General features: G+C 44.5%; 1 protein-coding gene across 1 annotated transcript; it reads right to left on the bottom strand.

Moving 5' to 3' along the window:
• Nucleotides 1-70: 70 nt before the first annotated feature.
• LOC136542580 (protein NRT1/ PTR FAMILY 8.3-like) lies at nt 71-6,778 on the bottom strand. The gene is made up of 5 exons (XM_066535083.1): nt 6,400-6,778; nt 5,792-5,900; nt 5,205-5,422; nt 4,522-5,069; nt 71-1,131 (listed from the first exon to the last, which is right to left on the bottom strand). The coding sequence occupies exons 1-5, from the start codon at nt 6,436-6,438 to the stop codon at nt 327-329; spliced, it is 1,719 nt and encodes a 572-aa protein (XP_066391180.1). The 5' UTR covers nt 6,439-6,778; the 3' UTR covers nt 71-326.
• Nucleotides 6,779-17,798: the final 11,020 nt, after the last annotated feature.

Raw genomic sequence — 17,798 nt, 5'->3', positions numbered from 1 at the left:
CATAGTTCAATTGTATAGTGATTTTGTTCCAAAATCCTGGATGCTTCAACAAAATTATGTTACACCAAACTTCTTTCACCAGCAAATCAGTATTACATTCGTATATAACTGAAACAATCAACAGATGCCTCCAGCATAAGAACAGAGAATGAATAGTTACTACAGACAATGTGTATCTTTCTCCTAGCATTTACACATCGCTATGAGAAAAACAAGGGACGATATTTTGGGGAAATAAGGTCCTTCCATGGCCTATACTGCTATACATATAAAGAACAAAAATAAACATTTCATATGTTACACATGGTGATATTTCACAAGTAGTATTAGCAGATAACAACTTTCTTCAATTTGTATTTACTAGCAAAATACAGATACACAACAAAATTCACCAACGAGATGGCTGTAAGACACCAGTAGTAGTAATCAAGGTGTCCCTTGTTCAGATCATCTGGTATCCATCCAGGGCTATGCCATACCCTGGTCACCCATGCAATGAGCGTGATGATAGCTGAGCTCAAGTAATTCCCAAGGGCAGTGGTGAGCAACGCGAATGCTGTTAATATGCTCTTCATGGAGTCTGGGGCCTGGCCATGGAAGAACTCCAGCTGAGTGATGACTGCGAAGCACTCAGCCCCAGCAATGACGAAGTACTGTGGAAGCTGCCATACAATGCTTAGCAGTTCCCCCTCCTGAACACTCTGCAACCTCTTGGTTTCTAGAAGTGCGGCCATTGCCATAGCAAAGATCATCAGGAAACGACCGATTCCAATCCTCTGTAACTGTGTGAGCTCTGCTCCATTTGCAAAATACGTTCTGGTTGCCGGCACAAGCACTTTGTTCATAGAAAGTACCCAGAGCGTGACACATATCACTTCAAATGAGTACAAGGATGCTGGTGGAATGGACAGGGAACCAATCTTGGTGTTCATCACAGCTCCCTGCTGAATGAAAGTGGTGTGCATTTGAGAGATCGCAGCAGCAAAGAATATTCCAGTCACCCATATTGGGAGTAAGCGGATAAGTATTTTCAGTTCCTCAACTTCAGTAACCGCACATAAACTCCATGAGCTTCGACACCCTCCATACACCAAGCTTGGATCAGAAATAACTGCTGCCTTATCTAAGAACCTGAGACAAAATGATGGAATTAGATAGACAGTTAAATAAGTGCAGGATAGAAAGGGAAGTTGGGAACACCAACCAACAACAACAACAACAACAACAAAGCCTTTAAGTCCCAAACAAGTTGGGGTAGGCTAGAGTTGAAACCCAACAGAAGCAATCAAGGTTCAGGCACGTGAATAGCTGTCTTCCAAGCACTCCTATCTAAGGCTAAGTCTTTGGGTATATTCCATCTTTTTAAGTCTCCTTTTATTGCCTCTACCCAAATCAACTTCGGTCTTCCTCTGCCTCTCTTCACGTTACTATCCTGACTTAGGATTCCACTACGCACCGGTGCACCTGAAGGTCTCCGTTGCACATGTCCAAACCATCTCAACCGGTGTTGGACAAGCTTTTCTTCAATTGGCGCTACCCCTAATCTCTCACGTATATCATCGTTCCGAACTCGATCCCTTCTTGTATGACCGCAAATCCAACGCAATATACGCATTTCCGCGACACTTAGCTGTTGAATATGTCGCCTTTTCGTAGGCCAACATTCTGCACCATACAACATAGCAGGTCTAATCGCCGTCCTATAAAACTTGCCTTTTAACTTCTGTGGTACCCTTTTGTCACATAGGACACCAGACGCTTGCCGCCACTTCATCCACCCGGCTTTGATTCTATGGCTAACATCTTCATCAATATCCCCGTCCCTCTGTAGCATTGATCCTAAATATCGAAAGGTATCATTCCTAGGCACTATTTGACCTTCCAAACTAACATCTTCCTCCTCCCGAGTAGTAGTGCCGAAGTCACATCTCATATACTCAGTTTTAGTTCTACTAAGTCTAAAACCTTTGGACTCCAAAGTCTCCCGCCATAACTCCAGTTTCTGATTCACTTCTGTCCGGCTTTCATCGACTAACACTACATCGTCCGCGAAAAGCATACACCAAGGGATGTCCCCTTGTATGTCCCTTGTGACCTCATCCATCACTAAAGCAAACAAATAAGGGCTCAAAGCTGACCCTTGATGTAGTCCTATCCTAATCGGGAAGTCATCCGTGTCTCCATCACTTGTTCGAACTCTAGTCACAACATTGTTGTACATGTCCTTAATGAGCCCAACGTACTTCGTTGGGACTTTATGTTTGTCCAAAGCCCACCACATAATATTCCTTGGTATTTTATCATAAGCCTTCTCCAAGTCAATAAAAACCATGTGTAGGTCCTTCTTCTTCTCCCTATACCGCTCCATAACTTGTCTTATTAAGAAAATGGCTTCCATGGTTGACCTTCCGGGCATGAAACCAAATTGGTTCATAGAGACCCGCGTTATTGCTCTCAAGCGATGCTCGATAACTCTCTCCCATAGCTTCATAGTATGGCTCATCAACTTAATTCCCCGATAATTTGTACAACTTTGAATATCCCCTTTATTCTTGTAGATCGGTACCAATATACTTCTCCTCCACTCATCAGGCATCTTGTTCGATCGAAAAATATGGTTGAACAGCTTGGTTAACCATACTACAGCTATGTCCCCGAGGCATCTCCACACCTCGATTGGGATACCATCCGGTCCCATCGCCTTACCTCCTTTCATCCTTTTCAACGCCTCTCTAACCTCAGATTCTTGGATTCTCCGCACAAAGCGTCTATTGGTGTCATCAAAAGAGTCATCTAACTGAAAGGTTGTGTCCATATTCTCACCATTGAACAATTTATCAAAATACTCTTGCCATCGATGTCGGATCTCATCCTCCTTTACCAAGAGATGCTCCCTTTCATCCTTAATGCACTTAACTTGGTTGAAGTCCCGTGTCTTTCTCTCACGAACCCTAGCCATCCTATAAATGTCCTTCTCTCCTTCCTTCGTACTCAAATGTTGGTAAAGATCCTCGTACGCTCTACCCTTTGCCACACTTACAGCTCGCTTCGCAGTCTTCTTTGCCACCTTATACTTCTCTATGTTGTCCACACTCCTGTCATGGTACAAGCGTTTATAACATTCTTTCTTCTCCTTAATAGCCCTTTGGACTTCCTCGTTCCACCACCAAGTATCTTTAGCCTCGCGTCCCCTTCCTTTGGTTACTCCACACACCTCTGAGGCTACCTTCCGAATGTTGGTTGCCATCTTGTCCCACATATTGTTTATGTCGTCTTCTTCCTTCCAAGAGCCCTCTTTGATAACCCTTTCCCTAAATACCTCTGACGTCTCCCCTTTCAGTTTCCACCACTTTGTTCTTTCAATCTTAGCTTGTTTATCCCTACGGGCACGCACCTGAAAACGAAAATCTGCCACCAAAAGCTTATGTTGAGAAACAACACACTCCCCTGGTATCACCTTGCAATCCAAGCATGCTCGTTTGTCCTTTCTTCTTGCGAGGACAAAGTCAATCTGGCTACAGTGTTGTCCGCTACTGAAGGTCACTAGATGAGATTCTCTCTTTCTAAAGAAAGTGTTGGCTATCATCAGGTCAAAAGCTACCGCGAAGTCCAGAACTTCCTCCCCCTCCTGATTCCTACTACCATACCCAAAACCTCCATGAACTGCCTCGAAACCTGCGCTTATAGTACCTACATGCCCATTAAGATCTCCTCCTATAAAAAGCTTCTCACTACTAGGTATAGTTCTAACCAGGCCATCTAAGTCTTCCCAGAACTGTCTCTTAGCACTCTCATCGAGGCCTACTTGGGGGGCATACGCACTAATTACGTTCAAGACCATATCACCAACGACAAGCTTGACTAAGATAATCCTATCTCCTTGCCTTCTCACTCCCACCACACCATTCTTGAGGCTCTTATCAATCAAAACTCCTACTCCATTTCTATTCGCGACTGTCCCTGTATACCAAAGCTTGAAACCTGTATTGTCCACCTCCTTCGCCTTCTGACCCTTCCATTTAGTCTCTTGAACGCATAATATATTTACACGCCTCCTAGTCGCGGTATCAACTAATTCTCTTAACTTACCTGTAAGTGACCCTACATTCCAACTACCTAAACGGATCCTAGTTGGTTCGACTAGCTTCCTTACCCTTCGCACCCGTCGACTCTGATGCGAAGACCCTTGCTCATTTTTCACTACACCCGGGCGCCGATGTAGCGCGCCACTAAGGAAGCGATGACCCGATGAAAAGGTAATTCTCATTGGTTTTCATGTTTCAGGAACAGTTATTTATTACTAGGTTCAAATCATGGGATCCATGAGATAGATATATACATTTTGTAGATTGAACATCCTGAAAGTATATATATGATGGGTACTCCAGAAATCATTAAGAAATCAACAATTGACCAGCAGTGGCATGATTGTTTCAAGAAGATTCAAAAAAATGATCAGGAGAAACAGGAAAAAAAACATATATACAAGTGTCTCATGGTAAGTAAAGAAAAAAGATGTACCTAAAATCATCGGAGTGAGCAAGTATTGTCCTTTGTATGTGGTTGCTCCTGACCTCATACAGAAGAGAGCTATCAGCAGGTACTTCCAAGGTCATGTTCCTAAAAGAGGCAACAATAACCTGGAAAATACTCTTCACTGGAGAACCACAAGGCTCATCTTGTTGGAATATTGGTGTTCCCACCAGAAATCCTATCAAAGCAAGACCTATGCATGTAGTGGCAACTCCATATCCTATAGCCCAGCTCACATTTTCCTGAACCCAAACTATAATTGTCCCAGAAGTAATCACACCAAAGATGACACATATATAGAATGAACTGAAGAAATTTCTTCTCCTTTTTATGTCTACTAAATTGTTCTCGTTGTTGAACTGGTTTGCACCAAATGGAAGCAATGCAGATCTTACTCCTCCACATCCAACAGCAGTGAGATACAAACCAGCAAAGAAAATCACGGTTTGAGTTCCATTTGATGACAAGCATGAGCTGACATCGCATAAGATTGAAGTAGAAGGCAGAAATGTTGCAACTGTAATCAGTACCATTCCCTGCAATCAGCATTGGCATTTTACTGTACATATATAGAGAGAGAAACTTCGCATCCTTATCCAAAATAGTCTACCAAACCTGAAATGAAAAGAGCTGAATAAAAACAAGCAGCTGAGCAGGAAAAAATATCTTACAATTAGGTACATGATAAGGGAGATCAGGATGGTCTTATAATTTCCCAAGCAAGTATCTGCTATGGCGGCTCCAAGCATTGGCACAAAGAAGCTTGTCCCGTACCAAAGAGATACTGTTGATGCACTGGAAGCAATACCACCATGGAGGACTGAACGGAGATACACAACTAGGTTTGTGGCAATGCCATTAAAAGCCATGCTCTCCAAGCATTCCAATCCTGCAGGATTTGAACTGATTAACATCCTCCCGATCAAGGAATGCAGATAGTCACAGAATCAAGAAGAATATCACCCCGAGAATTGATCAGTTAAACCATAAATAGGCTAATTATAGGAAATGTGGCTAGAATTGATAGGCAAACCATGGATCAGCTAACCATAGAAGAATATCAACTCACGTGTAGAGCACCTATCACTCTTTGTATACCAGTAGCCAGGAAAAAACAAACAAGCATCTCATAAGAAATCACACTAAAGAATGTAAAAGAGTGTTAGGTGCTCTATACACGAGTTGGTCATCAGACAGCTTCAAAGAACATATTGACACTGCACAGAACAAAAGCTAGACTTGGCACAGCATGACTCACCCAGGATGAGTGCCGGTGCTCTCCAGTCAGAGCATTTACTTTTCAGCTGTGGCCCTAGATTTGCTTCCAATAGACTCTGTGTTTCCTTGCCATGACATGATGCATCAGCCTGAAGGAAGGCCAGGTATTAACATACGAGAGACCACAGTAAACAATTTTTTGACAGTTTATCTGACAACTTTCTGTAATGAAGTCCAATCATCTAAGTTGTGCAGTCAATGTAAGCAAGAAATTTTGCAATCATTTCTCCTCATTTTCAGATCCCAAACTTACAAGCAACGACTTCCATGTATACTACACATCTGTGCATACTGCACGATCTACAGAATTCAACGTTTTTCCAACGACAGAGTAACACAAATAGATATTCACGACACGAGAAATTCACTATGCATGCATGTCACGATCAGATGCCCGTCAGCTTGTTCAACAGTTCTATACTCATAGCCCCTTTGTGAAACTCAAAAATGAAACTTGGATATCCAAACCGCCCGCATTTTGCTCCTGGCGAGCGTGATCCCCGAACCCAGCAAACAAACCATTCCGCGGCAAGCAAGCAAGAACAGCTCCGATTCGGCGGAGGCTAATCGACAGCAGGTTCGCCGTACCTTGACCAGAAGACTCGTGTGCTCGCCTCCCTCCTCCATGGCCGGCCGGCCTCCTGATCGGCTGCTGCTGATCCGAGCCCCTCTCCAACCCACACCTCCGCCTCCGGCCTCCCCAATAAATAAATATTCAAAGGTGCGAGCGGCGGATCTGGTAGCCTACGAGGCGACGAGAAGGATGGTTGGTGAGAATGCGACCGGTAAATCATCATGGCCTGGAAATCTGATAGCGGTGGCTCAGCTCCGCTCCCTGCGCGAGCCACGCCGGCGCGAAGGGATAGGAACGAGTGCGTGGGAACTTGCTTCGGCCAGATCGCGGCGACGGCGACGCGGAAGGGGGAAAGGGACGGGCCGCGGCGAGGTGGGACTGGGAGTGGGAGGGTGTGGCTGTTCAGCGACCGGACCGGTGGTGACCGCTGACCCTGCGTGTGGGCCATGGGTGCGGTGTTCTTGCCAACTTATACAGTACCATGGTTTTCACTCCTGCTGCCACTGACAGTCTAGGGCATCTCCAATTCTTTTTAACCGATAACTTAGAAAATAATAAAAAAAGATCGTGTAAAATAGTCATACGAATCATTGGAAACGAGATTAGCTCTTGATGAAAATGTAGCTAGTTGATTTTCATCTTCCTCTCTCCTTTCTGAGTAGATAGTTGTACTACCCGGCCATGTATCTCTAGGAGTGGCTGTAGTTGAGACAAAAAATCGGCGCTGCAAAGTGTGACAGGAATCTAGCTTGTTATCACTAATGTTTGTTGTGATTGCCTACACTTGTTTCTCAACCAAACGAGAGTTAAAATTTTTACAGTACGGCCACAATTATGATGTGGCATTTTATGACCAGCAACTAAGCAGGCTCTAAAGCGGACATGATTGTCCTATTTGGTATATACAATTGGCCAAATTGCGCTGAATGTGTTTTATTCATAGAATTATGTCATTTGGCACTGACTCTGTTTAGTCACCGAGAAGTTTAATAAATAGAATAAAATGCACTAGAGGATCAATAACTTTTGTGGGGTTGTCATCTAAGTCCATCAACTCTGAAAGCCGTATTTTTTGGTCTATAAATTTTTTTAGTGGTTCACTGTAGGTCCATACCTCTTTGGCCCCGTTCGCTGGTCTGAAACTTGGCTGAAAAACGCTGTTCCGACTGAATTGTTGTGAGAGAAAAACACTGTTCCTGCTGAAAAAAGAAGCCGAATAAGCCGTTTTCAAGACAAGCGAACGGGGCCTTTGTTCCTTAAATCTAACATACATTTGCAGAAAAGACCCTATCTTTCTCTATCTTCTATGTGCCCCCCCCCCCCCCCCCTGCTGGGGCCAACGTGGCAAGGGAGCCGGTGCGGAGCACGCTGTGGCTGGCACCCTCCTCGCCTTCACACGCTGTGGCATTGCGCTGTTCCATGCAGCAGTGGTGATGGTGACTTCGGGCGCTCCCCCGGGTGCAGGATCAGATTTAGATGGTGGATGGTGCAGCAAGGGATGCAAGGTTAGCTGTTCTCGTGATCCACCAGATAGTGTAGGCGTAACCATGCATTGTACCCCAGATATGACGATATCGCAGTCGCGAGCAGCATGTGCAGTGTCAGCTGGGATAAAGCACAAGGCGGAAGAGCTCGGGGAGCACGCGCTCTCGGCGGTGATCGGCGACCTCGGCGGCTCGGCCCCAGGATCGTGTCTTCGGCGTTGGGCTGGTACGAGGCGCACACGAGGGTGGACAACCAGCTGGCGCGGCTGCGCATGCTGCTCATCATGGTGCACAGCGTCGTCGATCAGGCCGAGCGCGTGCACATCGCTACCTGGTGGCTCTGGGCTCTCCGGCACGCCGTGCTGGACGGGGACGAGGCGCTGGCGTGCTGCGGCTCTTCAGGTCCAGACAACAACACATGGTGCAAAAGGAGGCAACAAGCAGGCAGTAGCAGGCCGCTGGCGCCGGGAACACGCTTTGGAACACCGCAGCGCGCGCACTCCGGTCAGCGAGGAGCCTGCTCCTGCTTTTCTCTGTTCTCCTATGACATTTCTCGCCCTCCATTTCTCCTCTCTGCGTATGCTGGCGTGCGTGCACACCACTCACAACGTGTCGTCCATCATCTCGCTGTGGCAGCTGTCTAACCCAACCAGGTGCTCCCCCATCTTCATCTACGCGTTGCACCTCGTGGAGCTCACAGGCGGTGCATCCAACATGCTCGTCGCTCACCACTCCGCCTTCAATCAGAGCCACAGCTCCAGCTCGGTCTCTGGCCGGCTCCAGTGACCACGTTTTTCAACGCCTTTGAGAACAACGAGGAGAGCGTAGGCGACATGTCCATCCAGGCGTTAACAGCGGTGTCGCAATACCAGACGATGCACGAGGACGCACGCCTCCCGTTCTTCAAAACAAGGACGTGCCCATCAACGCGTCCCTCTAGGGTTTCAACGAGAGCATCTCTCATCGGCCTCGTGGCGTATGGTCGAGCACACGGTCGGGCGTCTACCTCACCATCGTCCGGTTCATCTTCATCCGCCAGACTACATGGCTTCCACGCTGGCGCCGCTGCAGACCATGGTGCCCCGGGTGCACGCACAACATCGGCAAGGACGCGATCTTGTACATGGAGCACGTGGTGGCCAACAACGAGGAGACGCTGGCCACTGGCCATTCGGAACCTGGACAACGCACGAGCTCTACGTAGTGGGCGGCACCTCGGCAAGGGCGGGCCGCCGCAGACATCGGCGCTGGCGGACTGGATGGACTCGCCGGAGCTAGGCCCGATCTACGACCTGCTGGTGTCGTACGTCCGATTTGTCAAAGATGGTGTCCGTGCTCAGTGCGTGGAGGCAGCAAGGGCAAGCACGCAGAAGATAGATAAAGATAGGGGTTTTCTGTAAATGTACGTTAGATTTATGGACAAACGAAATTAAGGGGTATGGATCTACGGAGAACCACTTAAAAGGTTTATGACCTAAAAATACAGTTCTAGGATTGATGGACCTACATGACACCCCACGAAAGTTAATGGACCCCGGTGCATTTTACTATAATAAATAAGTTGCACTTCTTTTGTAAAAAAAAGTTGCACTTCTTCATTTCACAAATACACCCTCCATCTCAAAAGAAGGCCATTGTAGCTATGAATTTAGACACGTTATTTCTAGTTTTTGTTCTCCTAAAATCAAAATTACATGGAATTAATTGATTCTCAACCCATCATATAGCACTTTGATCCTGGAGGCACGGTGAAGGCCATGTGAGATTGTGAGAGGCATGTGGAATGGTCGACTTCATGTTGGAATTTCGAAAAAGAACGCTAAAGCGTGCTAAGGAGTGTCCAACAATTGAGATGGTGGGAAAAGGACACGTTGGTCTTGATGTGGTTGCAATATCCTTATTTTTAGCCCTATTATAATGACCATGAGCGGATTACTTTCTTTTTCATTTCATAGTTCATTGTTCATTTTGTGAATGTTACCCAGTAGTTGTCGTTTGCACTTCTGTTATTTTTTTCCAATAAATAGTCGCTGTAATAACTTTTTCTCTTTTTAATGAAATATGTACCATGTTCTAAAAGAAATGTTACATGCAGTTTGAAATCCCACATGAGAATTTTCCTATGCATAAATGTGTAACTAACTTTGACTGTATAAAAATTCTAAAATAGTTACGCGTATACTTTTTTCGGATAATGATACTATAAGAACGCCTGTCCCGTGACTCCCCATCCGGACGTGCTTCTACAAAGAAAATAATAATAATAATAATAATAATAATAATAATAATAAAATCTCGTTCGCTCATTCCATTCCTCGTGGCGCCTCCATCCCCGTCCCTGCCCAGACACCACGCCCCACTCTGCGCTAGCTGTGATGCTGCCTTCATCCGTCGCTCGCTCAAGCCCCATCCCACCCACAATGTTGTTGCTGCCTTCACCCGTCACTCGCTCAAGCCCCATCCCGCCACCGACGCTTTGGCTCCCTAATCCCGCGACGCGCTCCATCTTGTGCTGCGCCACGCGCCCCATCTCCTCCCTCACCCCCACCCCACCCACACTCCCACCCACACTAGCATGGTCGTGTTCGTCCCCACGCCGTCGCTGCCCGGCTCCGATGCTTCGTGTTATCGGCAGTGGCGAGGGGGCTGCATCAGCGCACGACGTGGGGTGACCTAGGAGATAGCGCTCCTCGTGGGGGCCCTCTAGGCGGTGGCCCTCCTTGACCTCCTCCTTCTCCGCCGTTGCCACTCCAATCCCCACCAAGTTGGTCGTGGCCGCGCAGCAAACACTGTGTTTCAAGTGTTTCAGAAGTTTCAAAGTTATGTTTTAAGTGTTTCATCTGGATGTTGCAAAAGTAGATCTAGGATGTTGCATATGTTGCAATGACAATATACGCATGTTTTAAGCCTATGTTTCAAGTGTTTAACGTGTTTCAGACGTATGTTGCAAATGTTTCATCTGGATGTTTCAAAAGTAGATCTTGGTGTTACACATAATGCATGTTTCAAGTGTTTTATATGCTTTTAGGAGTATGTTGCAAATGTTTTATCTGAAAAGTAAATCTGGTATTGCATGTGGTTTTTACTCTGATGTTACACATGTCTGAAAGATCTAGTTTGGTTTTGGTGAATTGATGAAACCCTAAGTGCTAACCTATTTCTCTAGTGATCATGAGATAGGTAGCACATTTTAAGTGATAGAGCAATTGGTGAAGATTATGATGATGGTGATCAAGTGCTTGGGCTTGAAAAAGAAGAAAGAGAAAAATAAAAAGCTCAAGGCAAAGGTGATTTTCATAGGAGCTTTTTGGTTTGGTGATTGACACACTTAGTGGGTGTGATCACATTTAGGATAGATATCCATACTATTAAGAGGGATAAAACTCATCGTGAAATGTGGTTATCAAAGTGTCACTAGATGTTCTAACTCATTGCATATGCATTTAGATTCTAGTGAGTGCTAACACCCATAAAAATATTTGTAAAAATATACTAACACACGTGCACAAGGTGATACACTTGGTGGTTGGCACATTTGATCAAGGGTGGCACTATTTGTGAAGTCGAGGAGGTCACTGGGAGTGATCGAACGCAGGACCAGACCCTGGACCTACGCGTCCAGTCAGCTCTACAGTGAAGGGAGCAGCGTCGGTCTATGACCGGACGCTGGCGCAAGGAGATGACCGGACTCGATGGAGGTGCGTCCGGTTAGCCGTGATGTATGGTGACGTAGCGGCGCGTAGTAAGGAGGAGGAGCAGACGCTAGGCGCGTCCGATCACCCCAGATCGGATGCGTCCGATAGTAAAAAACCTTCTCTGGTATCTTACTGGAGTTGATCGGACTCCACGTTGGTGGAGTGTCCGGTCATGGAGTAGCGTGTCAGGTCAGTGGCTCAGCGGTGTTGGCGTTCACGCGGTCGGACTCCACGTAGCCGTGTACGGCCATGGCGTGGCGCGTCCGATCGAACTTTAACCGCACGGGCGTTGGCAAGTAGCCATTGGTGATCTGCGGCTCACGCTCAAAGGAGAGGACACATGGCGCGCATCCGTTGACCGGACGCTAGCCCAGGTGGGTCCGGTTGCCCCTACCAGCACGTTCGGTCAGCGCGCAGTCAGCTGCTCCTTGAGCCCAATGACTCTATTTCGTGGGGGCTTCTATTTAAGCCCCATGACCAACTCAAGATTACTCTCTTGGCCATTTGCATTGACATAGCAACCTTGTGAGCTTAGCCAAAGCCTCCCACTCATCTCCATCATTGATTCATCGTCTTTGTGAGATTGGGAGTAAATCCAAATGCATTGCTTGAGTGATTGCATCTAGAGGCACTTGGTGATTGTGTTTCGCTGTGGGATTCGTTTGTTTCTCTTGGTGGTTGCAGCCACCTAGATGGCTTGGTGCAGCGAGGATCGTCGAGCGGAGGAAGGTGCTTGTCACTGGCTCCGATCATGATGATTGTGAGGGGTTCTTGTGCCTTCCCCGGCGGAGCGCCAAAGACAACTCTAGTAGATTGCACGTGGTTTGTGGATTCTCGTCTTGTATTGGTTGTGTGGTACCCGGTTGCGGGTTAGGCGTGTGATGCCTATTAGCGTATGTACCTCCAAGTGAGTGAATCACCACAACAGGGACTAGCTTGCCGGCAAGCAAGTGAACCTCGGAGGAAAAATTGATTGTGTCATCATTGTCTCCTTGGTATTCTTTGGTATTCACTGATTGATCACTTGCCATGGCAGTATATCACTTCTACCTTTCTCCCGTATTACTTTGTATTTACCTTGTGTAGTGCTTGTGGTAGTTGTAGCTAGTGTAACTCTTTAGTTGTAGTTCTCTAGCTAGTTTTGATCACCTAGGTGTAAATTAGTGACCTAGCTCTTGTGTGATATACTAGAGATCATAGAAATTAGAATTGGGTAGGTGGCTTGGACCGCAAGTGTATTGCTAGCGCAAAATTCGCTTCACTATCTTATTTACTAATCACTTGTCTTAGTGTTGTTGTAGAAATTTTTAAATAGGCTATTCATCCCTCCTCTAGCCATTAGGACCTTTCAGCATTCGGTCGAACTTTAACCGTCCGGGTGTTGGCAAGTAGCCATTGGTGATCTACGGCTCACATTCGAAGGAAAGGACGTGTGGCGTGCATCCGTTGATCGGACACTGGCCCAGGTGTGTCCGGTCGCCCTGACCAGTGCGTCCGGAAGCGCACAGTCAGCTGCTCCTTGAGCCCAACGGTTCTATTTCGTGGGGGCTTCTATTTAAGCCCCATGTCCCGCTCAAGTGTTGGCATGCAAAATTGATCCGCGCAACAACACAATAACTATCGTGCTTTCATGACGACGAGCGACTAGTTTATAGGACAAACTAGCAAAGGGGTTCCTCGCTTTTGTGGAGGAGAGCCAACCGTTTTTCAGTGCAAAACGGCAAAGATTACCAATCCCTAATGAAGATTAAGGTTCGGCATGTACTATTGTCCTAAGATAGAAGAAAGAAGCATAATGCTGAAAAATAATAGATTGATAATGTCGATTGGCTAGAGAGAGACCGAAACAATCAGCCAATCACCCTTTATAGGGCGCACCTGGTCTACGGTGTACGTACACAGGTCCAACTATACAATGTTAAACTTATCTTCTGAGACATCCAATCGGCCGTATATTGGAAACCTGGCCGAATACGTAGATTATTCTAAATAGGAAACCTTCGCACGTAACTAAATTGAGTCCAAACCAAATACGTACATGGTCCACATGTTTCCTTCTTGATGAGAATTTCTCTCCCCAGATTCATTCCTGATCACGTCATGCATGTAGTAGTAGACAATATATAATTTTGTCCCTACACCTTCTTTAGAAGAAATCCACGTCCTTGCCTCCTCATGCCTCTAGAGCGCGCTGAGCCTCCATTATCTACTATAAATCCTCGTGATGAGCACCACTCCAAATATGCATGTCACTCCTATTTGATCTGGCTCCTCAAGATGCAAAACCTCACACAAGCATGCACGTTTGACCTGCTGGTAAAAATAATCTGGCCACCTGACGATCTCCAATTGATATGCATCCTGCGCCACGCATCAGCCAAGACTGCTTCTAACCTATCAAAATTTTGAAGCAACGTGTGTTTCTACTGATTGACATGACTACTATTAGTTAAAGCAATTTGGCTGACCAGATAAACTAACTTGCCAAATCATATTGTCAACACATGCCCCCCTGATTTTGGTACAATTGTATTTACCAAAAACACTAGACAGGTACCATTTTATTCATAAATTCGGTCAACATCTTGCTATAACAATGCTCACAAAACCTATAGAATGACTAAGACCGAATTTTATGTATCTCTATAACCAAAAACTGATCCACGCTGGTAGAAATATTTCTTGCCATTCTTATGAAAGGACACAAGCGCGCCACCCTCCTTATAAAATTAGTAGCCACATCATCGTATCAAAATCTTAGCCATGATGACTAACACATCGGCTATATTGTTTTTTCTTTTTTTAGAGCGATATTCCATCATATATCGATCAAAAATTGTTATAAAGGCAGTATAAACTCATGACCCACATTTCATTCTACAGCAACGATGAACTAGTATCGGCCTATATATGTATGGGTGAACAAATATCTCAGCAAATATATGTATTCAATCATCCTATCAATAACACCAAGATTTTATACTACTATTCGGCAAAAACAACTTATCATTTAGCAAGCAGCCGAATAACCATCTTGTATATCTCAAAGATATTGCATTTACCAAAACACAAGACACATAGATTCTTACTCACAAATTCGGTCATGGTCTAGCTACCATAATGTTTAATAGACGACTTTGGCAAAATCTAAAGACCGAATTTTAAGTGATACGCAAAAACAAACTCACCTGAGCCGGCTCAAATAATTCTTTATTATTACTTCTTCTGAACCAGCACAAGCATGCTACTCACCTGCAATTCTTTATACAAGATTTATCCAATGCATCAAAATCTGAAAGCCATGACGACCAACACATCAGCTATGTTATTTTTCTTTTCTCAGAACATACTTACATGACACAATAGCCAAATCTTGTATTTGATTCACTTTTTTTACCTAGGTCGATATTCAATTATATATCAGCCAAAAAAATTTCGAGAGACAGTGATGAACCATGACCCCATATTTTCACTCCAGAGGCCGATGAACCATCGGCCATATATATGCATATGTAAGCAAAAATATCTCATGGATCTATCAACGGTTGGAATGGTTCCAAGTAAGCCCTACTGATAGCTCTAATTTTATTGTTATTCGGCAAAATGAACTATCAAGTATCAACTTGCTTTAAGAAATAGCCGAATAACCACCTCATACATCATATATTCCGGTCATCCATATTTTTCAAATATAACAAAAGCAAACTAACTATCCCTGACCGAACTCTTGGTCTATATAATGTTTACCTACTCTAAGGGCAACGATGAACTATGACCCTGCATTTTCACTCTAACAGCAACGATGGACTAGCATCGGACCACACACACACACACACACACACACACACACACACACACACACACACACACACACACACATATATATATATATATATATATATATATATATATATATATATATATATATATATATATATATATATATATATCAATGGCTTGAATGATTTCAAGTATGCCCTGTTGATATTTCTAAAATGTTAATAATTATTATTCGGCAAAAACAATCCACCACGTATGTAGCAAGCAGCCGAATAACCGTCTTGTATATCATATAGTTCGGTCGTCACCAAAAAATTGTAAGTATAACAATGCACCCTAACTAAACCTGACCGAACACTTAGTCCACATAATATTTCACCTATTCTAAAGGCAAAAGTAAATATTACTTGCACACTTTAATTTTAAGGGCGATGAAACAGTAACCATTGGCCATGCATATATTTCTTTTCAACACACCAACGCAACCGAAATATAGTTCTAGCAGCTCCTATTGATACATAGCTTGTATCTTAATCTATTATTTCGGTGTATTTAACATTCGAACATGCATGCTAAATAAACAGAATATACATACTGATCGCTTAATCACAGATCAGGCCAATTAATTAGAAAGTAATGATCTAATCCAGCCAAAATAATGTTTAATAAATAGACCGATCAATCATTAACTTGTCAGTGTAACTTGGCCTAAACTATATCTCATTTTTATCAATACAAATTAATATGACTACAAGCAATATAATAATTTTAGCTTCCTCGGGACGATGACAAACAAAGCATCGCCCTTAATTTAGGTGTTCGTATAGTTTCGCTCATAACAAAACATCAGCATGTTCGTTTTGTCGTATTTGGCTTATAAGCCATAACTTATCAGCCAACGAACAATATTTTTCTCTCACACCAAACCAGCAAACAATACTTTCAGCCATAGCTTATAAGCCAAACCAGCCCAAACGAACAGGACGCATATCCATACCTTTGTGATGCGGAGTACTATGCTAGTTCGATAATGAACCTCCATCGACCAAACTTCTTTTTTCATCATCGCTAGCGAACTCCTTCACTTGTTTTGGCCTCCACACCTTCTTAATGGACACCATAGTCTTATTCCTGTCAAATCTCAAATCAAGCAATTCTTTGACTTGTTCTTCCTTAAGTTCTATGGCTCGAAGTCGTTGGACCCGTCGCTTTTGTGTATGTGTGAGACCCGCCGGGCACCACTGTGGTTTCGGTTTGGTTCCTGATGCAACTGAATTAATCCTCCTGCCCCCCAAGTACCTTGGTCGGTAGATAAGTGCTGTTGTTTTTGGCCTAAACAAATTGTAGTTGGCCGAAAACTTTCTCCATTGGTCAGACATGCCACCAGGCACAACTTCCATGCTGCTGCTTCCTAAATTCTTATGCTGCATCGGTGTGCCAGTGTTCAATTTAAAGCCTGCAGAAAACACGTCCTTGGGGTTCCCTGTGCTACTGCTTCTCATGACTGAATTGGCAGGAATACTGGACGATTTAGGCTTACGACTAGTACTAGTAATAGCAACTGTCTTCTCTGAATTGTTCTGTGAATCACACTCTGAATCAGCAAGTAAGCCATCGTTTTCTACTACAATATCTTTTTTTCTGAGACGCATCAGGGCCTTGCTGCTGCTGCCTTGCATCATTCCCATAATCCCCTGAACCTGTTCCATGTTTCAGAACTGAACCATACCGAAACCCAACATCTCTATTTATGTTCAAATTAACACCTACAGCCAGTTTAGGTTTATCAATCAAGATGTCGTCGGTTTTCATACCATGAACAGCACCTAGCGCATCTGAACCTGTCACAGGTTGATTGCAATCTCTGGACTTGATTGGCACCCACTGAAACTGTTGTCCACCAATTTGGATCAGCCCATCAACATTGTGCCTGGGAAATCCAACAACTCCATATGCTCCATGACCAGCATCATACCTAGACGACACCCTCCTGGCACCCAAAAGCATGATTGCTCAAGTTTGAACTTCCAGCCACACTATATCTTTCTGAATTAAAAGTTTCACTAACTGGAATCTCCTCCGCCATGAACAAATATTGTGTCCCTTGGCCTGTAACCTTGATCTGAAAACCTTCCAGCACCTTGCTGTTGTAACAACCATCTCCTTTTGTTGTGCACTTTCTGCCCAAACAGCTGCCCTGCAGGTTGCCAACCATGATAGAGGAGATGTACATTTTCTGTAAAGTCCGGATTATGGCAGTTAAACCCACGTGATGGATATGACATTAGCATATTAGGTGGACATTCCCGGTACATATACTCCATTGGAAAATATGGCATTTGTGTGTACTCATTTTCTTGCACATGCTTGTAATCATCAAAATATCTCCTAGAAAAAGATTTAGTATGCCTGAAATAATTAGGCCGATTAGAACCTTTGTCGGCCTTTTCTTTT

Source organism: Miscanthus floridulus, chromosome 3 (genome assembly GCF_019320115.1).
Source record: "Miscanthus floridulus cultivar M001 chromosome 3, ASM1932011v1, whole genome shotgun sequence".
Taxonomy (NCBI): domain Eukaryota; kingdom Viridiplantae; phylum Streptophyta; class Magnoliopsida; order Poales; family Poaceae; genus Miscanthus; species Miscanthus floridulus.
The sequence above is the reverse complement of the archived record's forward strand: the minus strand, read 5'-3'. Positions and strand labels throughout refer to the sequence as shown.